The following is a 23,150-nucleotide window of genomic DNA, read 5'->3' as shown; positions in this document are numbered from 1 at the left end:
CACACAAACAGCAACCAATTCTTTTACAATAAAAGCCTTAGTCAACATAGTCATTCTTATATCATATGTTATGTTTGCAATAAACATTTTTATTTCTTTTTATTAAATATCTCCTAAACAAAGCCAAGTTTCATTATAATTGTGTAACTGAGCATTGTGCTTGAAATGATCAATAATTATGTATTTACAGTTTTTTAAAGCTTCTTTCTACATTTCTCATAAACGCTTCTGAATATAAAAAGCTATTTATCTCGGAAGCAAAGTTAACGACTTAGGCGATTATTGCTTATGACCACAGATATACTCCAGTATATACTAATATAAATACTACCCCTAACCTTTGGCAATGAAAGATTTTGTTACCACTGAAATAAGCAAATTATTAAAAGATGGAATAATTAGAACATCCCGTTCACCTTACAACTGCCCCGTGTGGGTTGTACCCAAAAAACTAGAACGAACCAGAAAGAAACCCTGACAAGCACTACCAGTCATATTCCAACATATGTATGTAAACCTCAATAATTTACAGTTCTACTAATGATCGAGGATGACCATACTTAAAGGGGGAAGAGTTAACACAACAGCTTACAACAGCTCAACAAGTTGACCATTAGCAACGACCAATAACTCCACACGAGGAACTAAGGAACTGCTGACGCTTCATGAGCTGTTGGCAAATTCAAGTAAACAACAGTCAGGAGCAATTGCTTAAATCGAAGTCAGCAATATTCCATAAAGAGGGCACACGTAAGTTCAACGTGACGTGTGACTAATAGTAGGTAAAATTTTAAGTTAAAGAAATAATTGTAATTAATCTTAAGTTGGATTCAAAATAATAGAGACAAAAGCGGACGCAAGTCCCCCAGTTTTTTTAAATAAAGTTTATTTCTAAAAAACTTTCTTCTGGTACCGGGGCAAATTAAAAAAACAAAAAACAGTTATACATATTTAAAATGCTGTTTAGCTTGAGAAATTTGAACAACACATCTTCGAATTATCAAATTTATAACTAATTAGAAGTTATAAATATAATAATATAATTCAATAGTTTTTAGAATGATAATATTATATATTTTAATAATTTTGGTACATGGATAACACAGGCCTACAAAATCTTGCTTTTTTACAGCTTTTAAAACCGCTATAGGTGTTTCTTGAAGATTTTTTTATGCTGAAAACGAATATGACCTTGAAAATTAAAAAAAAAACTTTACCTTGCTCAAAAAAAAAATTAAAAAATGGCCAAAATCTGCATTTTTTGACTATTTAACCTCAAATTGCCAAAAATCCTGACGTGCTGGAGCATTTTCAAGGTCATATTCGTGTTCAGCGTAAAAAAACCTTCAAGAAACACCCATAGCCGTTTTAGTAACTGTACCTCGCAGGACTGTGAAATATATCCGATACATTTTGGTACATACACTTTATTTTTACTTAATTATAAAATGTCAAAAATTGATGGGTGATATAACTTTTTAATAATTTTACAAATTACAAAGTAATTAGTTAAAATTATCGAAAAAATTTTTTGGTAGTTGGCCTGTGCAATTAAACAGCTTAGTACTTTTTATTGGTATGATATTTTTGAAAACATTCTCCAATATGTAATGCTACTTTACAAGATTTACACATATAAGCAATTCCTTCTAACAAATTTGCTGGCCTTATCGCTGAAAATTTTTATCAACTCGTGTTGTTTTATGGATCTCGAAAGCCTTCCTCGTGGATCAGCCCGAGGCGTTCTTGTAAAAGAAGTACTAGGTTCACTAGCTTCGATATCTTCGTCCGAGTAAGAGTTTTTCTCTGTTAGCCCAGACTCAGCACGTGTAAGCAAAAATTTTGAAAATTTCAACTTTTCGTCAGGATTTAATTCTTTGTAAATTAAAAATGCGTTTAGAAGTGCACAATTACATAAATACATTGTAACCTTTCTGCTCCATTTTTGTGATTTTTTAAAAATATGATAGTATGATAGGTACTGATCGGCAAGATCTACACCACTCATAAAATTATTATAATCAATAACACTTATCGGTTTTCTTATCGAAAAGCCCGTTTTTCTATCTATCTTTCCGGTATCATAATTTTCGCTTGGTGAATTGTTGAAATCATCGTTACTTGTTTCATTTTTCTGGCCACACTTTCAATACTCGTAATACTTCACCTTTTCGGCGATATATAGATTCATTTATATTCAATTTTGGCTTTTTTAGCATAAATGTTAAAACGTTTATTCAAAAATGGTACTAATATGTAGTTCAGTAATGGTGTCCGCAAATTATTACTTTCACCTGAATATAATTTGAAATTACATACATAACCAGTTTTAGACACGCATAACATTCTATTTAAAATTCCATATTTGACTATTTTCATGGGATTGTATACTCTAAATTTTAGACGACCACGCCATGGAATCATACCCTCATCTAATGATAAATTTTGGTTGGTTGTGTAGATCTTCATAAATTTTCTACAAAAGTAGTCGATGATATATTGAATTTTGATTGAATGATTCGAATTTGATGGTATAATAGAATTATCTGAAAAATGAAGGAAGGTCAGAATTTGCTGGAATCTATTACGGGTCATAGTTTTCCGGAAAATAGGGATTTCAATCAGAGGGTGAGTTGACCAGCAATCATCTATAGAGTTTTTTCTTACCAACCCCATAATTATTACCAGGGCACACCACTTTTTCAGTTCGTTATTAGTTACGTCATACCACTTTGCAGTATGCTTCACTTTTTTATATTTGTGACGATTTTGGGAGTAATATTTATTTGTCTGTTGCAAATCAGCGCCAGTTGGAAACACCAAATGAAAGCAAGTCTTTCTCTACCTGATCTTTCCAACGAAGAGGAGGCCTTCCTCCTCGTCTGCTACCATCATACAGCTCATTGTTTCATCGCTACGAAACTCGAAGTCGCAGACGTGCAAAGGTCCAAAAATCTACCGCAGAATCTTTCTCTCAAACACTCCAACGGACGACTTAGCTGATGTTTTCATCGTGCAAGCCTCTGCGTCATACGTTACGACGGGCATGATGAGAGCCTTATAGGGTGTTAGTTATGATCGTCGAGAGGACTCTACTTTTCAATTACCTACTTAGTTCAAAGTATAACTTGTTGTCAAGAGAGGTTTTCCGTTGGACTTGAAGGCTGACATTATTATTGGTGCTAATACTGGTTCCTAAAAAAAAGAAGTCTCCTTCAATCTCAAAATCAAAACTGTCAACAGTGACGTGGGTGACGATACGAAAGTGCGCCGACTGTTTGTTTGATGTCGAGACCACTAGACCCATTCGCTTTGCTTCTTTATCCATTTTGAAAAAGGAAAAACTAACAGCGCCGTTGTTAAGGCGGATGATGTCAATATCATCGGCATACGCCAGATTGGGTTAGGTTATGATAGAAGTCTGTCTGTACGACCAACTCATTTAGACCTTACAGGTCCGTTGTGATACCACTGTGCTGCACGGCAACCTCACTTCTTCTTCTTTTTTCTTTTTTTTTTGTCGGGACAACTAGCAAGTGCAGCACTCAGACATTAATTGAGTCCATTGTACTACACTTGGACTCCCTTTTAATTTTCTTTAAATCTACCCGATCTCCGAAGAAATCTGAGTAGATCTTGTGGTGCCAAGGAGCCAAGATGGTCGCTTCTTAACACATCAGTGCCAAAGACCTTAAACCTGATTCGGGCGAAGGCGGGGCAGACACACAGGAAGTGATCCGCCGTCTCATCCTCCTCTTCACAAGCTGGGCAGAGTACACTGTCTGAGATGCCCAACCTTTCCATGTGCTTTGCCCACAGAAAGTGGCCCGTCATTAGTCCAACCAGCCGTCTGCACTCCCCTCTGCCTAATGACAGAAGGGTTTGCGACAGTCGATCGGACATGACAGGTAACATCAGTTTTGTCCATCTGCAGCCTCTCTCAGCCTGCCAAGCTCGCTTGTGGGTAGTAGTTACCCATTTGCTAACCGTGGCCGTGATGGCCGCAGAGGGGAGTGGCAAAGCGGGCTCTGGGCCAAAGAAGTTGGCTTCAGAGCCCATCTTAGCTAAGGAGTCAGAGGTCTCGTTACCCGCGATACCCACGTGTCCCGGGACCCATGTTAGCATCAGGCTGTTATGTCTGCCGACATAGTTCAGCCTGGATTTACAGGACTTCACTACCCCTGATGTGGTTTGAGGGCTGTCTAAGGCCATAAGCGCAGCTTGGCCGTCGCTGCAGACACATATAGATCTGCCTCTCCATCGTTTTTCCACAACAAAGTTCATCGCTTCTTGAACTGCATACACCTCCGCTTGAAACACAGATGCATGCATTCCAAGAGCAAAGTGCAGTTTTGTCCCGCTGGATTCCACGTAGACCCCAGAGCCGGAGCCATGCTCGGTCCTGGAGCCATCCGTAAAAATGCGAAAACAGTGTTTGCCGGGCTCATTTTCTGAGTCTCCCCACAACTGAGCCTCTGGAAGCACTACACTGTATCTCTTTTCAAGTACGACTCTTGATGGCATTGAGTCAAGTGGCATGGAGAGAATCGTTGGATCGATGTCCATACCTTCTCTGTGTTCCAATGCCGGACAAGGGCCGTACCAGTTCCCACTGTGTTTCAGTCTGCAGATGGCCTTCAGGGCCTCTCCTTGGATGAAAGCATCAAGTGGTGGTAAACCAATCAGAGCATCTAGTGCCGGGCCTGAAGTAGTCGGCAAAGCTCCGGTGCAACAGATGGCCACAGTGCGTTGTAGTCTCGATAAGGTCCTCCTGACTCCCACTAGGGATAGTCTACTCATCCAGACCACTGATGCATAGGTGATAATGGGTCTTATCATAGCTGTGTAGATCCATAGGACCTTGCTAGGAGAGAGACCCCACGTTTTCCCAAAGACACCTTTGCACTGCCAGAAAGCTGTCAGCTGTGATTTCCATAGGAGCTTACTATCGAGGATTACTCCTAGATATTTAATTTCCTTGGATAGCTGGATTGTGACTCCTTTTAGCTTTGGCAGAACGATTCTGTCAAGCTTCCTCCTTCTGGTAAAGAGGACAATACCAGTCTTGGCGGGATTTGCCGACAGCCCGTTCGCACAGCACCAAGTGTCAATCCGATCAAGAGTTTTCTGCACTTTCCTGCAGATGTTCATAAGCGAAGAGCCTGTTACCAAACAAGCAACGTCGTCCGCATATGCTTGTGCGTAGACTCCCGAATCGTTTAAGGTGGTGAGTAGAGGATCGATTACCATGCACCAGAGCAACGGAGACAGCACACCGCCTTGGGGGCAGCCTCTGTTAACCCCAGATGACACCAGCAGATCTTCCTCTGCTCGCACCGAAACGATTCTTTGGGCCAGCATCGAACGAATCCAATTTACTAGCACCCGGTCTACGCCGTGCCTACTAGCAGAGTTACACATACTATCAAAAGTGGCATTATCAAACGCCCCCTCTATGTCTAAAAAGATACCCATAGCGTAGTCCCTCCTGTCGATGGCCAGCTCTATCCTAGCAACAAGGTTTTGCAGTGCCGACTCGCAGTATTTTCCACTCTGATAGGCATGCTGAAATAGAGACAGAGGGTGAGCCTTCAGCGACTTCTGACGTATGCGCAGTTCCACTAGTCGTTCGAGACTTTTCAGCATGAAAGAGGTCATTCTGATTGGTCTAAAGCTTTTGGGGCTGGTGTAGTCGTCTTTTCCAACCTTTGGGATGAAAGCGACCCTCACCATCCTCCAAGAGCGTGGTATGTAAGCCAGTGCCAGGCTTACTTACTTTCCTTCGTAGAACCATGACATCTTTCATGCTGAAAAGTCTCGAACGGCTCGTGGAGTTGCATATGCGTCAGAAGTCGCTTAAGGTTCACCCACTCTTTTGGATTTCAGCACGCCTATCAAAGCAGATAATCCTGCGAGTCGGCACTGCAAAACCTCGTTGCTAGGTTAGAGCAAGCCAGCGACAGAAGGTACTACGCTATGGACATCTTTTTGGATATAGAAGGGCCCTTTGATAATGCCACCTTCGTTAGTATGCGCAGCTCTGCCAGAAGACATATCTACACCATGTGCTGATGAATTGGATTCGTTCAATGCTAGCCCAAAGAATCGTCACGGTGCGGGCTGAGGAGGATCTGCTAGTATCGCTCGGGGTTAATAGAGGCTGCCCCATTGCTCTGGTGCATGGTGATCGATCCTCTACTCACCACCTTAAATGGTGCTGGAGTCAACACACTAGCATATGCGTATGACGTTGCCTGTTTGATGACGGGCCCTTCGCTTACGAACATATGTAGAAAAGTGCAGAAAACTCTGGATATGATTGACACTTGGTGCTGTGCTAATGGGCTATAGGCAAACCCCACCAAAACTGGTATTGTCCTCTTTACCAGAAGGAGGAAACTTGCTGGACTCGTTGTGCCTAAGCTAAAAGGAGTCACAATCCAGCTATCCAAGGAAATTAAATATATTGGAGTAATCATCTATAGTAAACTTCTTTGGAAGTCATACTTTGAAACAAAAGCATCCAAAGCACTGACAGCTTTCTGGCAGTGCAAAGGTGTCTTTAGGAAAACGTGGGGTCTTTCTCCTAGCAAGGTTCCATTGATCTACACGGCCATGCTAAATAGGTCTTATCATCTATGCATCAGTGGTCTGGATGAGTAGACTCTCATTCGTGGGAGTCAGGAGCACCTTATCTGGATTACAACGCACTGTGACCATCTGTTGCACCAGAGCTTTTCCGATTACTTCAGGCCCGGCATTAGATGCTCTGATTGGTTTGCCATCACTTGATATTTTCATCCAAGGAGAAGCCTTGAAGGCCATCTGCAGACTGAAACACAATGGGAACTGGTACGGCCCCTGTCCGACATTGGAAAACAGAGAACGCATGGACTTCGATCCAACGATTCTCTCCAAGCCCCTAGACTCCATGCCATCAAAAGTCGTACTTGAAAAGAGATAGAATATAGTGCTGCCAGAGGCTCAGTTGTAGTCAAACTCAGAAAATGAGCCCAGCAAACACTGTTTTCGCATTTTTACGGATGGGTCTAGCGCCGAGCACGGTTCCGAAACTGCACTTTGCTCTTGGAATGCATGCATCTGTGTTTCAAGCGGAGGTGTATGCAGTTCAGAAAGCGATGAACTTTGTTGTGCAAAACAGAGGGAGAGCCAGATTTTCATGTGTCTGCAGCGACAGCCAAGCTGCGCTTATAGCCTTAGACAGCCCCCCAACCACATCAGGAGTAGTCGAGTCATGTAAATCTAGGCAGAACTATATCGGTAGACATATTAGCCTGATGCTAAGATGGGCTCTGAGGCCAACTTCTTTGGCCCGGAAACCGTTCTGCCACTCCCTTCTGCAGCCATGAAAGCCATGGTTAGCAAACGGGTTACTCTGACCCACAAGCGAGCTTAGCAGGCTGAGAGAGGCTGCAGATGGACAAACCTGATTTTACCTGTCATGTCCGATCGACTGTCGCAAACCCTCCTGGCATTAAGCAGAAGGGAGTGCAGACAGCTGGTTGGACTGATGACGGGCCACTTTCTGTGGGCGAAGCACATGGAAACGGTGGGCATCTCAGACAGTGTACTCTGCCCAGCTTATGAAGAGGGAGATGAGACGGCAGACCACTTCCTGTGCGTCTGCCGTGCCTTCGCTCGAATCAGGTTTGATGTCCTTGACACTGATGAGTGAAGAAGCGACCACCTTGGCTCCTTGGTACTACAAGATCTACTAAAAATTCTTCGGAGATCGGATAGATTCAAAATTAATTAGGGAAGCGAAGTGTAGTAGAATGGACTTATTTAATGTCTGAGTGCAGCACTTGCTAATTGTCCCGACAAAAAAAAAACAAAAAGAGAATTGAAAAAGTATTTACCTAGATAACTGGTTCTGATTTTAGCTAGGGCTGGACAAATGCAAACAAAGTGCTCATCTGTTTCTTTCTCTTCCTCATCTCTACAACTTTTGCAATATTCATGGAAGGAAACTGCTAGTCTCGAGGAATGCCTGCCAAATAGCCAATGATAAAGAGGAAGGTATGCCGTTAATAGAGGAAAATGGCATCAGGCAAATGACCACCTTTTCCTTCACGTGGCCCCAGAGAAAAAAGTCACAAGGTGTTAAATCACAAGATCTCGGTGGCCAATCTTGTTGAAAATAAACATTGTCCAGATCAATACCATCCAATATCGGCCATAAAAATCGTTAATCATCTCTCGATAGCGCAATCCTATTCAAAATAACACCTGTTATTGGAAAACCCTTCATTTTTTTGTTTGTGACTATTCGTAGTATGTAGTATAGAAGCGTGGCCAAACCACCGGTTGTTGTTGTAACTGCATAAACATTCCCCATACTTACCATACATACGGGGAATGCTGCTGGAGTGGCAGTCCTTGGCCGGATATAAATCCGGGTCGTTTCGGTAACGTAGAACCGATTGACGTGGAAACGAACCACCGGTCTTTCCAAAGCGCCAATTACAGAAGTATAGAGGGAAGGTATAACACGAGTTAGTCCCCATTTAATACCAACCGCTTTTTTGCAAGTATGATATATAATGCAACGTTGGCCTTCTTTACTCTTTCCTCAATATTAGGTTTCCACGTGAGTTTCCTGTTTAATATGAGTCCTAGCTACTTGACATTCTCTCTGAAAAGAGTCTCCCCACCCTTTAAAATTAGCGTGGAGATTATAGAGAGCCTATGTTTCTCTGTAAAGAGAATTATTTCACTTTTTGCGGGGTTTATACCGAGTCCCCTGCTCTCAGTCCAGCTTCTAAGTGTGGCCATGTTAGAGCGCAGAATATCCATAAAGGTATTAGGATAGTTGCTTTTAATGGCAATTGCTACGACATCTGCGTATGCAGGGACGTAGCAGCCCCCTCTTCCTAGGGTCAGCAATAGGAAATTTACCGCCAAAGTCCAAAGAGGAGGGGAGAAGACTCCACCTTGTAGTGTGCCTCTGCAGACCTGTCTGCTCAGAGTAGTGCTGCCTAATTTAGCCGTTACTTTTCTTGTGGCGAGTATATCTTCTATCAGGGCAACAACGTGTGTTTCAACTCCAACAACTTCTAAAGAATCTACTATAGCGGTTGCATTTATGCTGTTGAAGGTGCCTTCTATATCTACGAAAGCAACCAATGCAAACTATTCGTCTAATAAACTTTTTTCCACCAACTCGACCAGCGAATGTACGCCGGTTTCTGTAGACTTCACCGTAGTATAGGCATGTTGCACTGAGGAGAGCCTATTTAAAGGCACAACGCCCCGTATATATTCATTTAATATTCTCTCTAGGATCTTGAGGAGAAAAGACGTTAGACTAAGGGGTATAAAAAGACTTTTGTCTCTCTCCAGCCTAGAGGAATGTGGCCCATGTTAAGACAACTTCTAATGATAATTTTGATAAACGGTGAAACAATTTTCCGCGATTTCTGCAGTTCAGTAGGGTAGATACCGTCTAGTCTTGGCGATTTATAAGCATCAAAAGTGTTAATAGCACTTTCAGTTTTTGCGTTTGTAACTAAGAGACTTCCTAGGTCAGATCGTCTTTCATTATTAGCGGAAGCTTTTCGTTCCACCGGCTTGTTTCCTGGGAAGTGCGTGTCTAGGAGAAGACACGGACGTAGTCCATGTATTCCCTTGGCCTTGTAGATAGCATAGCTGGCATGGCGTCTTTGAAAGAATTTTCCTTAATCTGGCCGCTTCTGAAGTTTCTTCACTTGCTTTGCAATAATTTTGCCAAGATTCACGCTGCGCCGTTCTGATTGCTTTTTTGTAACTTTTCAATTCAGCCTTATAAGCTTGGCAATCCTCTAACCTTCTCGTGGCCTTGACCAGATTAAATAACGTTCTTTGGGATTCTCGTAGCGAGGTTAGTTTTTGGCCCACCAAGGTGGCTTAGACTGCCCTTTGATTCGAACTATCGGACAACTACAATAGCTGTTAAGGAACTATTCATTGCTTTAGTACCTGATTAACCAACTTATCCAACTCCCCACATGCCCTTGGGGGCTATCTTTGGCAGTAAAGCCCTTAATTAATTATTGTAAACTCCCCTCTTCCACAAGCGTACAAACTTCATCCGCCCAATCGGCGTTCCTATCGTAGGCCATATAGGCGGAGGGTAACCAAAAACCGGTTTTCCCAAGCTCGATGCTTACCGCCACCATGTCGCCGCTTCTAAACTGTGGAAGCAAGAAAATGTTGATATTATTTTTTGCTTGGATGCAGCTACGAATCTTACATGTGTTGTACGGCAATCATTTTGAAGCTGTTCACCCCGAGTCTGTAGGTTTTATTGCCGCATATCCACGGATCTTGAATGAGGGCTATGCCAAGTCCACCGGCAGCCAAGCGGACAATCGGCGCACGCCACCAATTATAAAAAATGTTGCCTGACCGGGTAAGTTCTGTGGCTCGCACGCTCTTTTCCACTATTAGGTTAGAAAAGTTACACGACAGCAAGTCACCCTGTCTGAAACCTCGGAGAGGTTCTTCCAAATTCCGATGGCGCTGCAGGTATTATGCAACGATATTTTGCATAACCGTATTAATTTTGCGGGAGTATCAAATTCAGACATCGCGACATATTGGTAACTCCTTTTCGTCCTATCGAATAAAGCTTGGAAGTCGATGTAAAGCTGGTATGTATCAATTGTTATTTCATTGGTCTTCTCCAAGGCTTGGCGTAATGTGATTCGATTATAGATTTTTCAGCCTCACTGATAAGGTCCAATCACTTGGTTGATGGTGGGTTTCCGTCTTTCACTCAATACGCTCATTAGAACCTTATAGGCGATATTTAGAAATCTAATCCCTTGATAATTGGCACAGGTTGCAGGATCGCCCTTCTTATGGGTTGGGCTTATAGAAGCTGATGCATGCAGTTAATAAAAATTGAAAAACTAGAAGGCGACGCCCTAGTTCTAAAACTCAGGTCCACATATACACATAAGTATATAAATATTTACATATCGCCAATGATACCACCTATTGGATCCAAAAGCCTATCATCTATGTAAATTTAGATTGAAAATCTATATATAAAAAATTTATAAAAAAATAAAATCCCGCTTCTAAAACTTTCCCATCGACAAGAAATTATCTCATCGAAGCTTTCTTTCATTTTCAGTTGGTTTTACATGCCGGATAAAAAAATCTTGCATTCAAATCAGTCTGAAACTATTAATTGTCTATACCCTTTCTAGCTGATTTCTCATTTTCACTCATGGCCTCATATATCCCAGATCGGTTAGATAGATTGATTTTAAGCACGCTAAATCATGTTTAATATATATAGAAATATTTATAACTTATTTCTAAACCGATTAATTCAAACCCTGTCTTTATGTTATTTCTATTTTTTCACATTTAGCATTCAATCATCTTACAAACATCCTGTAAAATCCGATTCTCCGCTGATGGATGAGAATCGTAGCCCTGACCGAGATATATATCAGCACTTGAATGATGGTCGTATGTCTATCGCCACTGGGCAATCGCGTTATATAGAGAACAACTACAGTAACAACAAAAATAGTAACAGCAATATAAACAGTAACAATAATAACAGCAGTAATAGGCGCAAAAATTCAAGGAGTGGTTATAATAATAAGCTTAATTACAGAAGTAACGGTAAAACCACCAAAAGCAATAATAAAGCTACTATTCGTAATAACAGTGAACACAATGACTCTTACATGAAATCTAGTTTCGATGGACCAGCAAAATCTTCGCTGCACAGCTATATGATTAAAACCAAGAATCACAACAACAAAAATTTTGGAAAACAAAAATCCTTTCCATTTTTGTCATTTGATAATGCCGAATCCTCTGCAACAACATCGCATACTGGCAGCTCCTTCAACGATGAACACAGCTTGGGTATACTGAGGCCATATCCAATGCGTACGTCACATTTTCGCGAACGCAACCGCGCTGTACTCAAAGAGGTATGAAACGTTTAATACGCTATAAGAAATCAAGGATTTTTAATATTATTGGAACGAAAAAGGATATTTACCGATGAAATCTCCAATAACTGGACTTCTGGAAGCTCAGAGTATTTTCTAGAATAAGCTTCTATACGTCCTCAATACGAGTTCTTCTTTTAACCAGACCTCGTCTTTTCTCAAGTTAGATAATTTGAATGAGTAAGCGATTTCACGTTCTTACTCATATGACACTTGTTTGGTACTTCTTTTAGAAGAATGCAGAAGAAAAAACTTCCGCTACAAATATGCAAAATTTCAATGGCATTCCCTTCTTCACTTTTCCATCTAAGTGTGTAAACTAATTACATTTTGCTTAGTAAATTTGCCCTTATCCATCCGCTCAAAAATGCTCAAAATCTTTTTGGAGTTTAAAAATCTGGCGTACGCTGACGGAAGTGTACGCTGACGGTAGTGACGCATTGCCCTTTCTCTATGCCCCTTTTCTCTTTTGGTTTGTGTTTTTGATGGTTTATTTAGTTGGTAAGTGTTTATTTTAAATTTTTCCAACGAAGACACAAACCACCCCTTTGAATATTTGAATATTATCTGCGCAGCGCAATAGTGCAACAACAAACCATACAGCAGCTACTCAGTGTTTTTGCTACTACATTTCACCTCAAACTGTGCATGTGTAATTGTGCCTGCGAATGTTTTGTTACAATGGAGAAACTACTCAGAGTGTTTCGCTGCTACATTTGACATCAAACTGTGGCTCATCATCATAAATGTGTGGCTTACAAAGTATATTCACTAATTTTGCTATTAGCTATTAGCAGAGAATGTTAATGCAATGAGAAGGTGCAAATGTTACTGTGAGCTTTTTTTAGTACAATTGAGATTTGAAAGATTTGTAATAAGGTCATTTAGCACACCGAGTTTATAGACACCTCACTGACTTTTGCCCACACAAAAATTAGAAACACCACACATCTTTCACCTCAACACACAACACATTTCTCACCTCGACATTAAACCAATTAAATTTTTACTATTTTCGTATTTTTGAAATAATAAGCGAATACGTAAAATTTATTACATAATTTTTTTTTTCAATTACATTAAAAAAAAACGATTTAAAAAAAAAAATGTATAAAAAAAAGTTTGCGCCGGGAATTGAACTCGAGTCTAACATGTGGCGAGGAAAAATAGGCGGTGCGTTTATTTCTTCGACTGTTTACTTTTTTACCATTTTGTTACTTTTGAAATGATAAGCGGATACATAAAATTTATTAAAAATTTTTTTACGATTACATTAAAAAAAAAAATTTAAAAACGAAAAAAAAAAAAATTTGCACCGAGAATTGATGGCGAGTCACGTGGGGAAGATAAATACATTAAACTAATTAAATTTTTACCAAGGTGAACCAAGGTTTTGTGCATGCGCGCGACGCGAATTAATTTTAATAAAGTTCTGAAAGTAATTCATGAAGTTTTTCATTACATACATTCATAAATGAACGTATACTCTATATGTACATAAATGATGGCATATGACAATATACATACATAATATGTATGTATGTACATGTCAATAGGAGGTATTTGCATTAAGAAAAAAAAACGGTTTAAGATAAATCAACACTTATTTTATATTGTATGTCAATTTATAGTTTATGTATTAGACAGCATTTACATACACATGTAGGTATGTACATTTGTATATGAAAAACAATAATGCACAAGCGCAAGAACATAATCTTCCTTTCATACATATGTACATATGCATGTATGCCCAATAACCTTGACTTATGTACATATGTACACATGTCACAAAACATCACATTCTTACAAGAAATCAAATACCCATACGCACTAGTGAACGAGTTTCTTCCTAACAAGTGCAAAAACAATTCTGCTCTATGTATGTATTATGTCCTAGCATATATACATACATACATATATACCTACTTGCCTTCTAAACTTCCTACAAAATAATTGTATTCATATGTTACTACATCCATGCACGTTCATACATTCATGCATATGTATATGCGCGAGCACAGCGCTCCCTTCTTGCTTCCGTGTACTTTTGTCTTTCACCAGTCGATATTCCTAATATAGTACTTACAAAAACACGATATGTACTTTGATCGACGCAAAAGCAACAGCAAGCGCAACGCCATGGCCGCTTTGCCACCGCACATTCTAAAATGTTCTAGAACACAACAAAAACACATACCTCACATGCGCATGTCGCCCAAAGCTAAAATTTAAGCCTAGCGACTACAAAAACAAAATACATTCGTAGACGCAGTCGCAGCGGCCATGATTCTATCAGCGACGGCGCTGAACAATTTAGAACAAAACAAAAAGTTCATTCATAAGTTAGAGCTCATATTTCAATTTCATTCATAAAACGAGCCGCCCATATGCCAATTTTCGCGACCATTCGAAAATAGTCAATATTGGAATATTTCGCGTGGAATTGTTTGCCAATATTTGATAAATCTTAAATTTTTGTCATGTCGAGTGGCCGCGGCTCCGTATGTATGTATGCACCCTTATATGTATGTAAATATGTCTTCTAACTGTGCGACAGTCGCGAGTTAATGCGACTTCCAGCGAATCACACATTGCTGTCCGCAAAGCCGCATATATGTACCTTATGATCAGAAAGTACCGGGAATGTTTAAATTAAACAAAACAGAGTTAAATTTAAGGAAAATTTATATTATCTCCTTCAAAATATGACCCGTCTGAAGGAACACACATGTGCCAACGCTTAACCCAGTCCTCCAAACACTCCCGGCAGGCCGATTTGTATTCTCTTTGATCAGTGCGATGGCGCGTTATCACCATGCAAAATCTGAGAATTGTTTGCTCACATTTCCGGCGGTTTGCAACACACAGCATCTCTCTAAGGTTTCAAAACGAATAAATAATATTCTCTATTGACTGTCTGGCCCGATGGAAGGTACTCATGGACTATGCCTTGGCAATCGAAGAAAACAGTCAACATCACCTTCCCGGTTCTTTTTGCTCATAGGGTATACATATCCCATCTCTTCACTGACGGACAAGAAGACGGTCGCAGTTGTTGTTTTTTGTATGCATACATTTTGCGTCCGTTGAAGGTTTGCATATATTTGTATACATATGCGTGTATGCGCGTTTGGCTTTCTGGATGCATCCATGGATATTAGAATATTTTCTCATCAATATGTGTATGTAAGTAGTTCAGATTTGACTGAAGAGATTAAATATAGGAATGCATATTCATATGATTGACTTTATGGCTGTTTTACATATAAATCAATTCAAATGAATAATGTTATATAGAAAATAAATTTCTAAATAAATTTCTAAATAAATTTCTAAATAACTGGTATTAGAAAAACCTGAATACACTATTTTAAATCAATTTCAATTAAACCAAATATAAAAAATGAAATAAAAATATCGAACAAAAAACTGTGCACAGGATTTGAACCTGAGTCAAATATGAGACGACGTTCTGCATATACGACACGTCTTTCACGATTGCGCTAATCTACAATTATTAATGATCTTTTCTAAATCACTCATTTATTCGATTCGCAGTTTTATATGCACATATTCTGCGTTAGTTGAAAGTTTGTATGCGTAATTATATGAATATGCATGTGTGTATGCGCGTTTGGCTTTCTGGACGGATATTAGAATGATATTTTCTCATCAATATAATTTGGATTTGATGAAATAGATTATAGATATATGTACATATTTTCTGTTTTGATTGATTTATATAAAAGTCAGGTCATATCCAGTATGAACTATTTTATACCGAAAAGAAATTTCCATTTATAAAATACAAAAAAAAAACAGTATTTGAAAGAAATTTTAATTAAAATAAACTCAAAAATTTTACCAAACTTTCCTGGTTTTAATTGTAAAAAAAAAATGTGTAAAAAAAAAAAATGTCTTCAGGACTTGAACCTGAATTATATACGTGCCAAAAAACAAAACGAATAATTCCGCCGACTTTAGCTTCTGCACCACAAACTAACTGCCGCACGGCCTTCTTAATCGCAAATTTATTCGCTTCGATTTCCTTAGTAGTGTGCCGAAAAATCTTATGAACTTCCTCAGTAGTTTGGTAAACGCAGAAAATATCTGAATTCTTGTCCTAGCGTGGTAAGTAAATATAGAAACCCTCCACTCGCGTCACTCGCGTGGTAAATATCTGCAATTCCCCACTCGTGAAGATAGTTGAATTTGAAATGACCTTATTATGAATCTATAAATTAGACCTCGAAAAAAGTTCATTTAACATTTGCTCCTTCTCATTGCATTGACATTCTCTGATAAAAGTAAATTTTGGTAACTGTGCATGTTAATTATTAATTGCGCAGTTACCGTGTAAAGCAAATTAAACTTTAGAACAGCCATTTTTCATACGCCGCCGCACAGTGGTGCAAAACTGGAGTTTACTATTCAAAACAGTCTACAGCACACATTTCTTGACCGATTTGCAATTTATTTTTTTTGAATTGCTCAGGATAAAATTGCTAACAACTCTGTCGTTGCGGATTTTTAAAATATTTTGCTAATATTGAAATATTTAAACAAATACATTTAAAAAACAAAACTTACAAACTTACAAAACTTACAAAATCTTTTAAAAATTAATTATTTTTATGAAACTTGGTATCCGGGGGTTTTCTGGGTCGCTGATTGCAAATATGATGTCAGATTGTCAAAATTCAAAATGGCGGATCCAATATGGCGGTCAAAATTTTCTTATAGTTAATTATTGTTTATGAAACTTGGTATCCGGGGGTTTTCGTGGTCGCTGATAACGAATCTGATATCATATTTGCAAAATTCAAAATGGCGGATCCAATATGGCGGACAAACTTTTTTAAATCCAATCGAATTCGCTTGAAACTTGTTACCTGAGGGTTTTTGGGGTCGTTGATTACGAATATAATGTCAGATTTTTAGAATTCAAAATGGCAGATCCAATATGGCGGTCGAAATTTCTAAAACTTAATTATTTTTTATGAAACTTGACATACGAGGGTTTTCAGGGTAGCTGATTACGAATCTGATATTATAATTCAAACAATTCATTTTTGATGATTCATTACTATGTATTTAATAAAATTTGAGTTGTAACCTTTTTTTCAAATGATTTCACCGTATTTTATAATTAATTACACAGTCACATTTTATTATTTACTATTCTTTGAACAATTAAATTTGATTATTTATTAAATTTTTTTAGTGGTCATCAACTTGATAAATTTGTTTTTCGCAATTTTAAATTTTATTGAACTGCGTATAGAGAAAAGTAATAGACCTGGTCTATTAGAATAAATATTGCACGTTGCTAGTTTTGATTTTGGAAACATTTCAATTTTTTATTTTCACTATAACGTTTTTATGTTCATGAAATGAACAGGTAAAATTAAATTCTCGGCAGAAGAAGCGTTAGCTTTAATCGAAGACACAAAACTTTCAAAATATCAATACGTATCAATACAATTTCGGGCTAAGAAACGAAATGCAAATATTTTTCCAACATACCATCAAATTCTTGAAGCAAAAAAGAGTTCTTACCCTTCGAACATATTATACTCAATACAGAATTAGGTGCAAGTATTGAATTACAGTCCCTAATAAATCATAATGTACTTCGACTTCTTAAGGATTCTAGTTTATCCCTTCCACCTTTTCAAGAATTAAATAAAACTTGCAATTTAGATTTCATTCTAAAATATGGATGCGATGGTTCTTCCGATCAAAGCATATATAAGCAAAAATTCAGTAAATTAAATGCCTCAGATGAATCAATATTTGCAGTGTCAATGGTACCTTTGTGCTTAAAAACAACTGATAATTCAAAAATTGTATGGCAAAATCCTCATCCATCGTCACCAAAACGTTGCGTTCCAATTTCTTTTGAATTCGCGAAAGAAACAAAGGAAAGGACTCAGTCGAAAGTGGATGACATTAAAAATCAAATTAGAGAATTGCAACCAATAATAGTTGAAAAATCTGACGGCACCTATATAGTTAAAGCAGTCATGGCTCTAACTATGGTGGATGGTAAAGTTTGCCAAGCTTTAACAGATACACCTTCAGCAGCAACTTGCTATATTTGTGGAGCAAAAACATCCGAAATGAACAATTTAGTCAGACTCGCAAACAAAGAAGAAAACCAATGTTTTTTTGAATTTGGCCTTTCTGTATTGCACATGTGGATAAGAATGATGGAATGCATTTTGCATATAGCATATCGATTAGATTTTTGCCGGTGGAGTGTAAGATCTGATGATCATAAAGTGCTTCTTCGAAATACTAAACAAAAAATTTGTAAAGAGTTTAGAGAAAAAATGGGGCTTATAATAGATCAGCCAGCACATGGTTCTGGATCTTCTAATGATGGCAACACTGCGCGTACATTTTTTCAGGATATTGAGTTAACATCAGAAATAACAAAAGTAGATAAAGAGTTAATATATAGATTCAGTATAATTTTAAAAATGTTAAGTGGAAGTAGAAAAGTACCAACAGACTTTTTTAACGACTATACTTACAAAACAGCTGAGTTGTTCATAAAGCTCTATCCCTGGTACTATATGCCATCTTCTATTCATAAAGTGTTGATACATGGTGGTAAAGTAAAAGGAATTTTTACTACCTATAGGGAAATATTCAGAAGAGGCTGCTGAAGCCAGAAATAAGGATTTCAAACGTTTCAGGGAGTTCAATACTCGTAAAATGTCACGAACCATAACAAATGAAGACTTAATACATAAACTTTTAGTTTCTTCAGACCTTTACATAGCCTCATTAAGAAAAGAATGGAGAAGAAATTCTGCAGCAAATGATCCCGAAATAGAAGAACTTATACAGCAATTTGAATAAAAGAGAATGTAAAACTTTGTCTTTTAAATCTACTAGACTATTACTAGACCTCTTGCCTTTACTGGCTGGAGATCTTCTCCCCTTGCCTTTACTGGCTGGAGATTTCTTCCTCTTGCCTTTATTGGCTGGAGATCTTTTCCTCTCGCCTTTACTAGCTGGAGATCTTTTCCTCTCGCCTTTACTGGCTGGAGATCTTTTTCTCTCGCCTTTACTGGCTGGAGATTTTTTCCTCTTGCCTTTGCTGGCTGGAGATCTTTTCCCCTTGCCTTTACTGGCTGGAGATCTTTTCCTCTTGCCTTTACTGGCTGGAGAACTTTTCCTCTCACCTTTACTGACTCGAGATCTTTTCTTCTCGCCTTTACCCTGTTTTGCAACTTTTCACCGTATCAGATCTACCATTTCAAGTTTAGGAATATTAACATCGGATTTGTAATCAACGATCCCAAAAACCCCCGAGTTACAAGTTTTAAGTAAATTCGAATAAATTTTAAAAAATTTCTCCGCCATATTGGATCCGCCATTTTGAATTTTGCAAATATGATATCAGATTCGTCATCAGCGACCACGAAAACCCCCGGATACCAAGTTTCATAAACAATAATTAACTATAAGAAAATTTTGACCGCCATATTGGATCCGCCATTTTGAATTTTGACAATCTGACATCATATTTGCAATCAGCGACCCAGAAAACCCCCGGATACCAAGTTTCATAAAAATAATTAATTTTTAAAAGATTTTGTAAGTTTTGTAAGTTTGTAAGTTTTGTTTTTTAAATGTATTTGTTTAAATATTTCAATATTAGCAAAATATTTTAAAATTCCGCAACGACAGAGTTGTTAGCAATTTTATCCTGAGCAATTCAAAAAAAATAAATTGTAAATCGGTCAAGAAATGTGTGCTGTAGACTGTTTTGAATAGTAAATTCCAGTTTTGCACCACTGTGCGCCGGCCAAGGCATCCACACCAGAGCAGCAATAGAAACTTGGTTAAGAATTTGCACTAGCTAAGCTACGAACCATTTCTGGTTCCATTTTGCAAAGACGCTACTACAGTGCACATCAAACAGTGGACGAGTAGGTAGCAGCACAACGTACCGGAAATTTTACCCAATGCACGTTTTAAATGAGTTTTTGCAGAGAATGTTAATTAACATGCAAGAGAATTCTGCATTCTGTTGCATATAATTAACATTATCTGCTGCTACAAACCTTTCAAATCTCAATTTTACTAAAAATAGTTAACAGTAACATTTGCGCCTTCTCATCTCATTAAGGGAGAACACCACTGTGATTTTTCAAAAAAAAAAGAGGTGTGTGTGTCAGCTCCGACACGCGACTGGAGTTTACTCCTTAAGAACGATTACCGTGCTATTTAAAAATATATTTAATATGCAAATGAGTAAATGAAGACCTTTTCTATATTACTGGAAAAATATAAATTTATTTATTAGCAGCGAATTGCGCAATTAAATTAGCTTGCCTTTTCATCATATCGTTAAGATGAAAATAATTAAACAAAGCAAAAACACCGAAATATTCCACCAAAATAATTCCTATGAAGAAAAACCTTTCACGACAGTATTGATAGGTGAATGTCAATTTTGTAGGTACATATCTGCCATATGTGAACGGGTATATTAATTTTGTTGATTTATTGGTAATTAATGCATATGTGAACGTATTTTAAGCTCTCTGGAGCCTTTATTTTTAAATATCACGGTAATCGTTCTTAAAGAGTAAACTCCAGTCGCGTGTCGGAGCTGACACACACACCTCTTTTTCATATGGTATAAATATTTAAAATACTTTAGTTTCTAGGAGATCCGTATAATATAGGGAACATGCAAATAAATCCTCGGTGCTTTGCTAAATCGATCAGTAAAAATTAACTAAATAGATAACTCGACCTCAGCAAAAATATTTTTTCTTATGCAAAGCGTGTTCAAAATATAAGATGAATTTTCATTTTTGTCAAAAAATATTTACTTAATCATCAATTTCTATTTTATCTCCTTCAAAGTAGTCCCTCTCAGATATAATACGCTGGTGTCAGCTTTTCTTCCAATCCTCGAAGCAGTTCTGATATGCAATTTTTGGTATGTCCTTGAGCCCTCGCTCTTCTCGATTCGATTTTCATCTCCCCAATCGTCGCAAAACGCCGTCCTTTCATGGGTCTCTTCAATCTTGGGAGCAGGAAAAAGTCCCAGGAGGTCAAATCTGCTGAATACGGTGGCTGAGGCATGATAACGATGTTTTTGGCCAAATAAACCCTCGCAAGCCCAGATGAGTGAGCACATGCATTATCATGATGCAAAATCCATGAATTTTTTTTCGTATTGCTTCATGCTAACGGCGGATAACTTCAAAGTAATACTCCTTATTTACCGTACGACCTTTTGGTAAGAACTCCACATGCGCTACGACATGGTAATCGAAGAAAACAGTGAGCAAAACTTTGACATTTGATCGAACTTGGCGTGCTTTTTTTGGTCTTCGATGTCATAACCATATACCATATATACATATTTGTCATGAGCTATGACCCTTTTAAGCAAATCTGGATCATTGTTGACGCCATTCAACAATTCTGGGCGACGTTCATGCGACGTCGTTTCTGGTCCAAATTCAGCAATTTTGGAACGAACTTCGCTGCCAGACGATTCATGCCCAATTCCTGAAAAGACTGCACGACATGAGCTAACCGATATGCCGACATCCTCAGCAACTTCTCTAATTGTGAATCGACGACTTCCACAACAATTTTGTTCACTCTCTCACCATTTTCATCGGTTGTTGAAGTGTGGGGCGTCCAGAGCGAGCACCGTCGTTCACATCTTCTCGACCTTCTGTGAAAAGTTTGTACCACTTTTAATGATTTTATTGACTCACCGTATGCCACTGTCAACATTTCAAGTGTTTTGGAGCACTTAATTCCATTTTTTACACAAAATTATATGCAACTTCTTTGATCCATTTTTTTCGATAGCAAAAATCGCCGAACACGCAAAACACATGTCTTATTTATGCCTCTCACAAACAAACGAAACAAGCTGTATTGCTAAAACTGTGAAAATATCTTCGAGACAATTGTACTAACTTAAAAGAAATAATAATCGAAAGTCGAATGTATGTAGCCCGAAATTCAAACGTGAAAATTCACGTTATTTTGTGAACAGACATTATTACCTATGTAATCTGAATATTGACCAAATCGGATCATAAATGCAAATTTTCTAATTCTAAAATTTCTAAATTTTTTCGATCCGTTCAGACACATTTTTTGTGAAAAAGAGTTTCCTCTTAATTAACGAATGTATAATCTGAAAATGCACGCCACAAATACGAGGAAAAGCTCAGCAAAACACTCCAAAATGATGTAAGCGTATATAAGGGTGATTTTTTAAGAGCTATAGGAAAGTTTTTCAAAAAAACACATGTAAAATTCAGAAAAATGCGGGAAATTTTTATTTAAATCGATGGTACAGTCCATATAATTTAATGTTTGCAGATTATTTCATGCACATGTTGACCGCGACTGCGCTTCAAATAGTCCATTCGCTTAGTCCAATTTTGGCATACTCTTTCCAATGTTTCGGCCGTATCTCACATATAAATGCTTTAATGTTGTCTTCCAATGCGTTTATTGATTCAGGCTTTTCTAAATAGACAGGAGCTTTAACATAGCCCCACAAAAAATAATCTAGAGGCGTTATATCGCACGATCTGGGTGGCCAATTGACAGGTCTCGAACGCCTCTCAACAAGTCCATTGTTACGCGTGCTGTGTGGCACGTGGCACCGTCTTGCTGAAACCACATGACATCCAAGTCAAGCTCTTGCATTTTGTGCAAACAAAAGTTGGATATAATTTCACGGTAGCGCTCACCATTCACAGTTACGTTACGATTCGCAGCATCTTTGAAAAAGTACGGTCCAATGATACCTCCAGCCCATAAACCGCACCAAACTGTGACCTTTTCTGGATACATTGGCAGCTCTTGCAATTCTTCTGGCTGATCTTCACTCCAAAATCGACAATTCTGTTTATTTATAATACGTACCCATTGATCCAAAAATAAGCTTCGTCGCTGAACACAATTTTTCAATAAAAAAGTGGATCTTCGACCAACTTTCCAAGAGCCCATTCACCAAAAATTCTGCGTTGCGGTAGGTCGTTCGGTTTCAATTCTTACACCATCTGTATTTTGAAAGGCTTCACACCGAAATCCTTTCGCAAAGTTTTCCACGTTGTTGAGTAGCAGAGGGCCAATTCCTGCGAACGGCGACGAATCGAT

The 23,150-nt window shown here is 38.3% G+C and overlaps 1 protein-coding gene across 1 annotated transcript in view; it reads left to right on the top strand.

Annotated features, from left to right (window-relative positions):
• LOC129249905 (uncharacterized protein DDB_G0287625) overlaps positions 1–23,150 on the top strand; it is an 80,958-nt gene that overhangs the window by 23,845 nt on the left and 33,963 nt on the right. Inside the window, exon 3 of the mRNA XM_054889570.1 lies at positions 11,384–11,960. Coding sequence (XP_054745545.1) covers positions 11,384–11,960 — 577 coding nt within the window. The remainder of the gene's footprint in view (positions 1–11,383; positions 11,961–23,150) is intronic.

This window comes from Anastrepha obliqua, chromosome 6, assembly GCF_027943255.1.
Source record: "Anastrepha obliqua isolate idAnaObli1 chromosome 6, idAnaObli1_1.0, whole genome shotgun sequence".
In the NCBI taxonomy this organism is placed as follows: domain Eukaryota; kingdom Metazoa; phylum Arthropoda; class Insecta; order Diptera; family Tephritidae; genus Anastrepha; species Anastrepha obliqua.
This window is presented reverse-complemented; position numbering and strand designations above follow the sequence as displayed.